General features: G+C 37.4%; 1 protein-coding gene across 1 annotated transcript in view; it reads left to right on the top strand.

Moving 5' to 3' along the window:
- Nucleotides 1-4,504: 4,504 nt before the first annotated feature.
- cyp2k17 (cytochrome P450, family 2, subfamily K, polypeptide17) overlaps nucleotides 4,505-11,812 on the top strand; it is a gene marked incomplete at both ends in the record, with an annotated part of 87,301 nt that continues 79,993 nt past the window's right edge. Inside the window, one exon of the mRNA XM_079834993.1 lies at nucleotides 4,505-4,605. Within this exon, the coding sequence (XP_079691119.1) occupies nucleotides 4,505-4,605 (101 nt within the window). The remainder of the gene's footprint in view (nucleotides 4,606-11,812) is intronic.

Here is an 11,812-nt window from a genome sequence, read left to right as displayed (position 1 = left end):
AGCGCATTCTCTTTGTCTTCTCCTCCCATTTCTACCAGTGATGCTTGATTCAACTCCCTGTGTCTACTGCCTGCACAGATATCAACAGCGCAACTTGGTTGTAGGTTGCTAGGTCGAGGTCAAAAATGGGTTGAAATTTGTATGATGTTTCGATTGTGTAAGTAGGACGTGTTTCATACAAGATATGGCAACTGGACAACCTTGGAATAATATAGACTTGGTCGGCGTCGTGTTATAGCTGGGGGCGTGGCGTGGGTGCGGAGTCGACGTGGGGTCATTTACACCACAATGGAAATGCATAGGGTTAATAACCCAGTTTAGCCTGTGTATAATCACTTTTGTCGCTCGACAAAACCTAGCCATATTGGGTCAGATTGTCTGTACAGTATCTGTGACTGATAAACAACCCAACGGAATCAATGGCCAGAGGTGTCATTTTCTCATCAACATGCTGTTACATGCTGCTCCACCAACCCCAAAATAGGTATGACATGCTTACTTTATAAATCACCCAGTCTTTCGATGAAGACGTTAATTCAGTGTTCCTGAATTAAATGGATTAAAAGTATGTATTACATACATTTAACGTTTTAAAATTATCATAAAACGTGTCTTGTGCTATGAAATTGATATTTTCAACTCCACGTTGGCCGAACAGAGTTTGGTGCTATCAATAAGAGGCAAGACCCTTGTTGGCGAACTTTGGTTAGAACTCCCGGGACCAGAGCAACTGGAGGAAAGACATACAGGCGCATTCTGGGCCATGTATGAGCCATTGCATCCAGGCCCAGCAGGGCTGGGTGACTAAGAGAGGGGACATTGCACTGTCTGATAAGAGGCGAAGAGGTCCACTTCTACTCTGTAAAATCTGGTCCAGATCTGATTGACTACTTCTGGGTGGAGTTTCCACTCCCCCATCTGTAATTTCTGTCTGGACAGTAAATCTGCTCCCACATTCGACTTACCTGGAATGTATATTGCCCTGAGTGATAGGAACTTGTCCTGGGCCCAGAGAAAAATATGCATCGCTATTTTGTTCAGATTGCATGAGCGCAGACCTCCCTGGTGATTTATGTAAGAAACTGTCGCTGTGTTGTCCAGCCGCACTAGGACATGACAGCCCCTCAATGGGGGTAGAAAGCATTTCAGGGCCAGAAATACAGCCATCAACTTGAGGCAGTTGATGTGCCTATTGAGCTGATGACCCTCCCATTCCCCTTGGGCTGGACGGTCACTTAAGACCGCACCCCGACAGGAAGGCGTCTGCCGATAACCATCTGCGACGACAAGACGCCACTGGAGTGGGACCCAAGGCAAGGAACCGGGGACTGAACCACATAGTTAGTGTACAAAGCCACGCAGCGCACACCACTTTAATTTGCCTTGAGGATTGGCCCTAAAGTCCTCTGGCTTTGAGACACAACTGAAACGGTCTTCTGTGCAACAACCCAAAAGGGAAACCCTTGGATGCTGTTGCCATGAGACCTAACACTCTTTGGTGCTGAAGAACAGTGAGATCTTGGCCTAGTCTGACTTTGCTCAGGGTATGCTGAATGGTCTTTGTTTGAGCGGGAAACATTTGTGCCCAACCCGTGACTGAAAACCAAACAAACCCTAGATAAATCATTCTCTGGGCAGAAGAACACTTTTCTTGGAGTTGAGTCTCAACCCTAGAGAAACTACAACCCCAAATCAGAAAAAGTTGGGACAGTATGGAAAACGCAAAAAAAGAAAAAGAAAAAAGAAGTGATTTCTAAATTTACTTTGACTTGTATTTCATTGCAGAGAATATGAACACAAAATATTTCATGTTTTGTCTGGTCAACTTCATGTCATTTGTAAATATGCATCCTTTCCTGTCATTCAGACCTGCAACACATTTCAAAAAAAGTTGGGACAGGAGCAATTTAGGGCTAGTAATGAGGTAAAATGGTTAAATTATGATGTGATTTGAAACAGGTGATGTCAACAGGTGATTGTAATTATGATTTGGTACAAAAGCAGCATCCAAGAAAGGTCTAATACTTTAGGAGCAAAGATGGGCCGAGGATCGCCAGTTTGCCAACAAATACGTGAGAAAATTATTGAAATGTTTAAAAACAATGTTCCTCAAAGAAAGATAGGAAGAGATTTGGATATTTCACATTCAACAGTGCATAACATAATTAAAAGTTTCAAGGAATCTGGAGGAATTTCAGTGCGTAAAGGACAAGGGCGCAAGCCTAAGCTGAACAACCGTGATCTCCGATCCCTCAGGCGGCACTGCATCAAGAATTGTCATTCATCTATAAGCGATATCACCACATGGGCTCAGGACTACTTTGGCAAACCTTTGTAAAGTACCACAATACGTAGTTACATCAATAAATGCCAGTTAAAACTGTACTGTGCCAAAAGGAAGCCCTATGTTAACAGTGTCCAGAAGCGCCGTCGACTTCTCTGGGCTCGGAGGCATCTGGGATGGACCATCACACAGTGGAAACATGTACTGTGGTCAGATGAATCAGTATTTCAGGTATTTTTTAGGAGGAATGGATGCCGTGTGCTAGGGACCAAAGAAGAAAAGGATCATCCAGACTGTTACCAGCAACAAATCCAAAAGCCAGGTTCTGTCATGGTATGGGGTTGTGTCAGTGCCCTTGGCAAAGGTAACTTGCACTTCTGTGAAGGCACCATTAATGCTGAAAAGTACATAGAGATTTTGGAGCATAATATGCTGCCTTCAAGAAGACATCTTTTCCAGGGACGTCCATGCATATTTCAACAAAACAATGCAAAACCACATTCTGCACACATTACAAAGTCCTGGCTGCGGAGGAAGAGGGTACGGGTACTTGACTGGCCTGCCTGCAGTCCCGACCTGCTTTTGAAGCGCAAAATGCGACAACGAAGACCCCGTACTGTTGCCCACCTTAAGACTTGTTTGAAGGAAGAATGGGACAAAATTACACCTGAAACACTTCATCACTTGGTGTCTTCAGTCCCTAAACGTCTTTTAAGTGTTGTGAAAAGGAATGGCAACATTACAAAGTGATAAATGCTTTACTGTCCCAACTTTTTTTGAAATGTGTTGCAGGTCTGCAAGTTGACCAGACGAAACATGAAATATTTTGTGTTCTTATTGTCTGCAATGAAATACAAGTCAAAGTAAATTTAGAAATCACTTCTCTTTTTTTTATTTGCGTTTTCCATACTGTCCCAACTTTTTCTGATTTGGGGTTGTAGATGAGCTATCACACTGTCTCTGTGTTGAAGCGCCATCTCTCGCGATTGTGCTAATATTAGCAATCGTCTATGTAATTCAAAATGTGAATCCCCGGAATCCTAATGGAGCCAGTACTGCATCCATGAATTTCATATACATGTGGTTACTAGGCCGTTACACAGAGTGGTCTGAAAACAAAAAGACCTGAAGTGAAACAGCTGGGGCTCATCTATTTATAGCCTCGTGCAGCAGGTGCGCTGATGACGTCACCAGCAGAGGTTATAGTTCAACGACGTGTTAAACACACTATTTCAACAGCTGGTCAATAAGAACAATAAGACGTTCCCATGGCGCTAATCAGCGCAGCATTAAGTGTAGCTTTTGAAAGGGACATTTTATTTGTCAGGTAAATGTGTATCATGCCAATTACAGAAGTTGAAATTCAGAAGCCAATTCAGAAATAATAAATACAAACATCAGTTGCTCAAAGAATGCATTTAAAACTAAGAAATGGATACCTGACACAGGACACACTCTTTAAGACACTCACACAGCACTGCATGGGAGTTTCTGGCCACAGAATTTCCCAAATGGCAGCTCTGCCACCTTTCCTTAAATACCCAGACCAGAACAAAAGGGTTGTAAATATTTACTACACAAATACATGTTTTCGGGGGAGACGATCAGATATCTTGAAGAGACACCACTCAAAAAGCAGAACAGAATTATCATACATTCTCATATAATCTTTCTCATACTACCAGTCACTGCAGTAAAATTGACATTTAAAATGATACCAAACATGAAAGGGAAAAAAACTATAGATTCACAAGATACATTATATGGGGTATACAGACATTCTTAGAGAACTTTCTGTGACTTGAATCAGGGGAACGGGAAGGGAGTAGGGAGAGGGGTGACGCAAGGAGAGAAGTTTGGGCAAGGTGGTGTCCTACACTCTTTCTCTGAGATCTTCATTTCAGATTAGGGAGTTTAGTGAGTTGTATTGTTTTATTGTAGGGTGGTTGATCTCAGCTTTTGTCTTAGCAGGAATTCCAAGCGTTACATTAGCAATACAATGATTAACTTTTGACAGTGGTTAGTGAACATTCTGTTCATTTCCAGGTTTAATTAATGCTTTGAATTCCAAATGTTTAATATGATCTTGGACATTTGGACCCCACTGGCATAACCATACCAGCCCTCTATTCTTTAATAGATACTTTGATGGCCCTCCTGTATAAAAGCTTATTATTGCATCTGGCAGACACTTAGCAGTTAAGCTGCTCATTTTGTAAAATGGCTGTAATCGAGTCACTTCTGCAGTTTCTCAGCACAGGAACATTACTGGGCGCTTTGCTGTTACTTCTGGTTTTGTATTTGCTTTCCTCTGGATCCAGATCTCCAAAAGAGGGGAAAGAGCCACCAGGACCCAAACCTCTGCCACTGCTAGGAAACCTGCTGACCCTTGACCTCAAGAGACCCTTTGACACTTTTTGTGAGGTGAGAACTTGACATGGACACATTTACACAATTATAGTAACATTTTGAGGTTTGTTTTTCTCTGTCTTTCAGCTGTCCAAAACATATGGAAATGTGTTCCAAGTGTTTTATGGTTCTAAAAAAGTTGTGGTACTAGTTGGACACAAAACAGTTAAAGAAGCTCTTGTGAACTATGCAGATGAGTTTGAGGACCGGGATATTATACCTGGTTTAAGGATAATATGCAAAGGACATGGTAAGAGCCACTGAATTCTGTTATTTAAAACAATGTATAAACAGTATACTGTTGATTGTTTTGCATGTCTGTTTAAATATTTAGATCAGGTGTAAAGGATCATGTTTATATAACAAAAAATCTAATTGAAATTAGTAGGACTACTAATGAGATACCTTGATATATACCATCTCGTTTTCGAGGTGGTACTAACATACACACAATCACAACATAATAAAAGAAACATAACAAAATTACAATTAACAGTACATCAACAAACAAACAACAAAACACAAACAATAATGAACATTTTACACCACCAAGTTACCAGAATAAACAATAATAAATGCACAACAAAATATACTGATCAGAGAATGCAATTAAAAATAAACATCAAGTACAAGTGTAAATAAATAAATAAAAGCATAATCAACAGTGACAGTTTAAAGGGGTCATATAATGGTACATGCACTTTTACAAGTTGATTATACGGAAATGTGTGTTGGCAGTGCCTGTACAGAACCCTCCTATAATGATAAAAATACATCCAGTGTTTTTTTTAAATCTCCTTATATGTTTTCCCCTGTCTCAAATCGAGCCGTCTGACCGTGTGACGTTACACGGTGAACGCCCCTCCTACGATTGTTGATTGACAGCAGCGTTTCAACACAGACCCGCTCTGAGCGAGCTGTCATCAGTCCGCCATTGTTGATACTCTGGAGCAGAATGGCGTCTAAGCGATTGTGGTGTTGTGTTGTTGGATGTAATAACGAACACAGCAGTCATTTTGATGATCCTAAATCCGAACCGCTGAAGACCCAGTGGCTGCTGAGTTTTGTTTTAGAAGGGAATATTCCCCCCGATCAACGTCAACGTCAATGTTTGCGCGACTCATTTCTCAGCAGACTGCTTTATAAACGAGGGTCAGTATAAAGCAGGTTTTGCTAATAAGCTGCTCTTGAAAAAAGGATTGTGTTTCTGCTGCACCTCAGGAAGAAGTGAGTGTAACGTTTTATTAACCTTTATATTAATCTTTGCAAATCGCTTGCACGCTTCATGATGAATGAGGTTAAAGCGGCATGCTTTCTGTGTATGACGTTCTCAATATAATTCATAATCCCACGTTTATAATGAACAACACGTTATGGTTGTTATTACAAACTGTGTACTCGGGTGATAAAGTTAACGTGGTAACACTACACTAAGCTTACTTTTGTACATGGTTTATAACGGTGTCTGTTACTGATTAAGAAGTAATGTAAAAAAAAAAATCTTATAACATAACATCAATCTGTCAATGAACTAACATATACATCAGTAAGTTAAACACATAGCAACTACGCTACTCTGCCAGTACAAAGATAGATCAAAGTGACATGACGTTAACCAACCATTCAGAAACGTCCTGTTCGAACTTCGTTGGGTTCGTCATCTTGTTCCTGGTCCGACTCCGGTTCAAATTGATAAGGTTGCTCAGATGTGTCCTCAGAGACTCCCGTTGCCATTATTTCTCGAAAATATACCCTCAACTGTTGTCATGGCAACACTCCACGTGTGTTGTGGTGTTGTGTTGGGTCGACCGAATGCCCCACAGAGCAGAGGGGCGGGGTGAGCAAAGCTCATTATCATTTAAAGTCACATACACTGAAATGACTTGCTGAAAACAGAGCTGGTTTTGACCAGGTAAAATTTGTGTTTTCTTACAATACTAATGAGAATTTTTAATTAAAGTATATTACAAACTTTTCATTTAGACACTAAAGAATCATATTAACTTGTACAAAAAGGGCATTCTATGACCTCTTTAATGATAACGTGTGCAATCCACCTTAAAAATAGGATGCTAAAGATTGTTTAAACAACAAAAATTATGTAATGAATCTAATGTCTGCTGGTAAATTATTCAAGTCTACTGGTGCTTTAAACATAAATGCTCTTTTGACAATTGTATTTCAAGAAAATAAGTCTGGGCAGAATGCCCTAACTTGGTAATTTAAAGAAAACGGTTACAAAGTATTGTCGTAGGTAAATGGAATAATGAAAATAAACACATTTAAATATTCAATATATAAATATTGAAGCACATGAATGTGTCTTCTTACACACAGAGATGACCATTGGAGTGCATCATACAAAGTGATGAGTAAAATAAGAATATCCCAAAACAAATCTGCAAATTCTATTATATGCTGTATTAAGCAAGCAAGACCTGATTTTGATGTTGTTTGATAAACCAACTCAATTCGGGTAGTAATTGAGAAACAAGTTTCTTATGAACACTATATGAGAAACAATTTTGATGATAAAATATGATTAATACGTAAATAATTAATAATAATAATAAATGAAAGTTGTTTATAGATTGATTGTTCAAAAACTTTAGATATAGAACATATAATAGATACCGGTCTATTAAGACTAAGTACATCATATGTACACCCTTATGAAGTGGAGCAATGCATGCACATTTCCAGATAACTGGCAACTCCCACATAGACAAAGAAAGATTTAATAAATCAGCAAGTGGATACATAAGAATATGAGAAGATAATTTAAGAAACCTATTTTCAATCCCATCTAGTCCAGCACCACTAGTCACCTTTAATTAATCAATGGCATTCTGAACGTCAGTTGGTAAGATCTTCCCAAATGAAAAATAACTATTACAAGATGAAGTCTTGTGAAATGCCAGTATTCAAGTAAGAAGCAGATACTAAAGTAGTTGATTAAATGCTTGAGCAATAGATAAAGAGTCATGTAGTATTGTATTATCAACTATGATTTGATTTATTGATTGTTTATTTGATGTATTAATAATGCTTTTAATGTTATTCCGAAATTTTAAGAAAGACATTCTTTATAATAATTAGATTTTGCATTTCGGGTTTTGGTCATGCTCAAATTTCTCAAATGCCTATAAACTTCCCAATCAGCATTACTTCTTGTCTGACAAAATGTTGTCCATGCTTTGTCCATTTGCCTAAAGAGACTTATAAATTCAGAGCTAATCCAAGGAAGATGATTGCCCTAACAGATTTCCAAGGTGCATGTTTGTCCACAACATTAATAAACTCAGTATAAAAAAATGTCCATGCATCTTGTACATTAGGAATTAAATTATATCTGTCCCAATTAATAGAAAACAGTGAATTTTTTTTTTTTTTTTATAAATCTAAATTCATTTTGGCAATTTAGGCTTTAATTTTCCATACACAAAATACAACAGAGTGGTCACTAAAGCAATCAGATATAACACCTGCCCTAGAACTCTATTTGGGTGTGAGACAAGTATCCAATCAAGAAGATATTGTGTTTGAGAAGTAATTATAGTAGGCTCAGTAATTAATTGGATAAGATTTAAACTATTAAATATATATATATATATATATATATATATATATATATATATATATATATATATATATATATATATATATATATATATATATATATTATATATATATATATATATATATATATATATATATATATATATGTGTGTATGTGTGTATGTGTGTATGTGTGTATGTATGTATGTATGTATGTATGTATGTGTATGTATGTATGTATGTGTATGTATGTATGTATATGAATGTATGTATGTATGTATGTATATGTATGTATATGTATATGTATATGTATATGTGTATATATATATATATAATTTATCAGATGACTTATCTAACTAATTCTTATTGAAATCGCCCAATAAGATTATTTCATTTCTACCAAAAACAGAATTAATGGTAGATATCAGGCAATTAAAGGACTCTACTGGTGAAGAGATTAGTATGCTTCTGATGATTATACATTTATTTGAATGAAAAACCACCTTAACAAAAATATATTAAAATATTTTAAGGATACACTGTAGGTTTAATCAACTCCTATATAAGACCTATAGAAACATAAATAGCCACACCTCCACCCCTGGAGCACCTATCATATCTATAAATAACACAATTAGTTAAGTTTATTTCATTATCTGAGACACCGTAATTAAGCCTTGTTTCAGAAAGAGTGATTATGTCAGGCTTGTTTAAATCAACCCACGCACAAAGTAAATCAATTTTGCCCACCAGACTTCTAATCTTCAAATGAATGATTTTTAATCCCTTAACCTCATCCAGCCTGAAAAATGTAATTAAAAATAATATTGTCACTGGTCAGACATAAAAACAAAAATAAATGAATCCAAAAATTCACAAGGGTGCAAAAATTACAAAATAAGTTAATCGCAAAACAACAAACATACGAGACGCTTAAATACAAAAAATATATACATCCCACACCCTTCAAGAATAACCTAGTGTAACAGTTGATATAGGCAAAGAAGCAGGCAGAGAAGATCCATGTGCAGAATGATATAATAGTAGTAATCAACATCCACAAGATACACAAACATATGTTAGCCATGACAGACCAGGAAACTCAGGACAGTAACAAGTTACAAGACACAACGACTCACAAAACACAATAAAAACACAAGCACTATAGTGGCTGTATAAAGACATTTTAACGCCAACTTACTATAAGGCAGTCCAAATAAAGGAGATCTTACAAAGCTACTATAATAGCAATAAGCATGCTTGAAGTTGAGCTTGACACATGTTCACTCACACTGCGGCCATATTGTTGTACCTGTTGTACCGGCGATCTTGTACCAAATTGTACCTTGCTGAGTTGCTTTGTACTTGTTTGCCTGACAAAGACCTTCGGGTCAAAAGTTGCACATTTTAATAAATTGATTTTTGGAAGCTGCAGTGGCAGTGTGCCGACTTTTGTTTACTCTATAGTGAAGTGCTTTATTTGATTGTTGCTTTATTTGATTATATCACCTGCCTGCATGCTACTACTTTGAACTACTTTCTCTCAAGGGTAGTTGTTTTTTACTTAGCTCGCCATATTTTGACTCATAGTAAGGGGGTTCTGTGTTGATCAGGAATAATCTTTTCCAATGGAGATAACTGGAAAGAGATGCGCCGCTTCGCTCTCAGCAACCTGCGGGACTTTGGGATGGGCAAGAGAGGAAGTGGAGAGAAAATCATAGAGGAAATTCAGTATCTGAAAGGAGAGTTTGATAAGTTTGAAGGTACAAGATGAAGACACATTTATTGACATATGCAATCTGCAATGATCTTGCTTGAAATGATCTGTTGAGGACATTTGTTTGCTCTTCACAGGGAAACCCTTTGACACAACACAGCCTGTGAACTACGCTGTGTCAAACGTCATCTCATCTATTGTGTATGGCAGCAGATTTGAATACACAGACCCACAATTCATAAAAATGGTCGACAGGGCAAACGAAACTGTTCGGGTTGGTGGATCGGCATCTGTGATGGTATATGTGATTTATTTGTTATGAAATGTATATGTAGCCTATAGGCTATATTATTTTTTGAAGCTGGTTCTCTTTCCATTTTGAAAGAGTGATTTTTGAAAGTAATTTTCTATACCATTTAAAATAGGCTATTCAAATAATTCTTCATTATATCTTCATATAGTCAGTGTGACTCATTGTAAAAGTCAATATAGGCATTTAACTTCCCAGCTAAAGCTCTGTTTACACATATCCTTTTAAAGATTTTATAGAATACATCTGTCATTCAGTCTTTTTGCATGTGAACTTGTAGTTTTACAGCATATTTCCGTGGCTGGGCCCGTTCCTGAAAAGCAAAAGGATTATCAAAAGAAATCTTCTGAAAAATAGAGCGGAGATGATGAAGTTGATCACTGGGCTGCTGGAGACTCTGAATCCAAATGATCACAGAGGGTTTGTCGACTCCTTTCTCATCCGCAAACAGAGCGACGAGGTATGGAAATAACCTGTTGTCTTGAAAAGTTAAACTAATTATGCTCTTTACCGCAGTAATTGGAAGTGAAGAAGTAACTGTCACAGGTGGTTATATATGAGTACTGCACAAAGACAAAGGAATCGGGAAACTGTCTATAATAATCAATCCATTACAGTAGAACACAACCACATTAAATCATAGACGAGACAGGACAAAAGATTGAACCTATAAGTATAAATAGGTATAAATACCAAAACTAATTAGCTAACTGATAAACAACTGGTGAACTGAATGAGGAAGACACAGACTAGAAAACTAGGTATCACAAAACAGAAACAAACACAACACATACTCCTGACAGTAACTTTAAAATAATTAGCAGGTTTAAAAAATAAGAGAGTCTGTTTTTCAGCTACACCAATTTTAACTTTTTCTGTGAATCATTATTTGTGTAGTTTAACATATTGAATGTATTATAATCAATAAACCACTTTTGTAATCGTAACATTTTATGTTTTGACAAAAGGAATAAATATTTGCTTTGTGGATTTGTACTTGTCAGAAATCTGGCAAGAAGGACACCCACTTTCACCTTGAGAATCTTCTTGTAACGGTGGGAAATCTGTTTTTTGCTGGTACTGACACGACAGGAACGACTCTGCGCTGGGGTTTGATGCTCATGGCTAAATACCCTCATATACAGGGTAATAACAGTAATCCCAAGAGTAGTTTTTCCTCTATGACAAATCAAATATTGTCTATAGGAACAAACATGCATTGCATTTGTGTGCAGATCGAGTTCATGAGGAGATTGACCGAGTGATCGGTGGATGTCAGCCAGTGGTGGAAGATAGAAAGAAATTACCGTACACAGACGCTGTGATTCATGAAACACAGAGAAGGGGCAACATAGTGCCCATGAATCTCCCTCATAAGACCAGCTGCGACGTTCACTTCAATGGATACTTCATCAAGAAGGTCAGTCAGAAGAATATTTATATGACCAATGGAAACTATAGAATGAAAATGGAGTTGCACATCTGGATATTTTAATTGGGTCTTTTCTCCATTTTCTAGGGTACCACTGTTGTT

The sequence above is a fragment of the Gobio gobio genome, assembly GCF_949357685.1.
Source record: "Gobio gobio genome assembly, chromosome: 1".
NCBI classification, from domain to species: domain Eukaryota; kingdom Metazoa; phylum Chordata; class Actinopteri; order Cypriniformes; family Gobionidae; genus Gobio; species Gobio gobio.
Note: the sequence above shows the minus strand (reverse complement) of the source record. Positions and strands in the feature narration are given on the sequence as shown.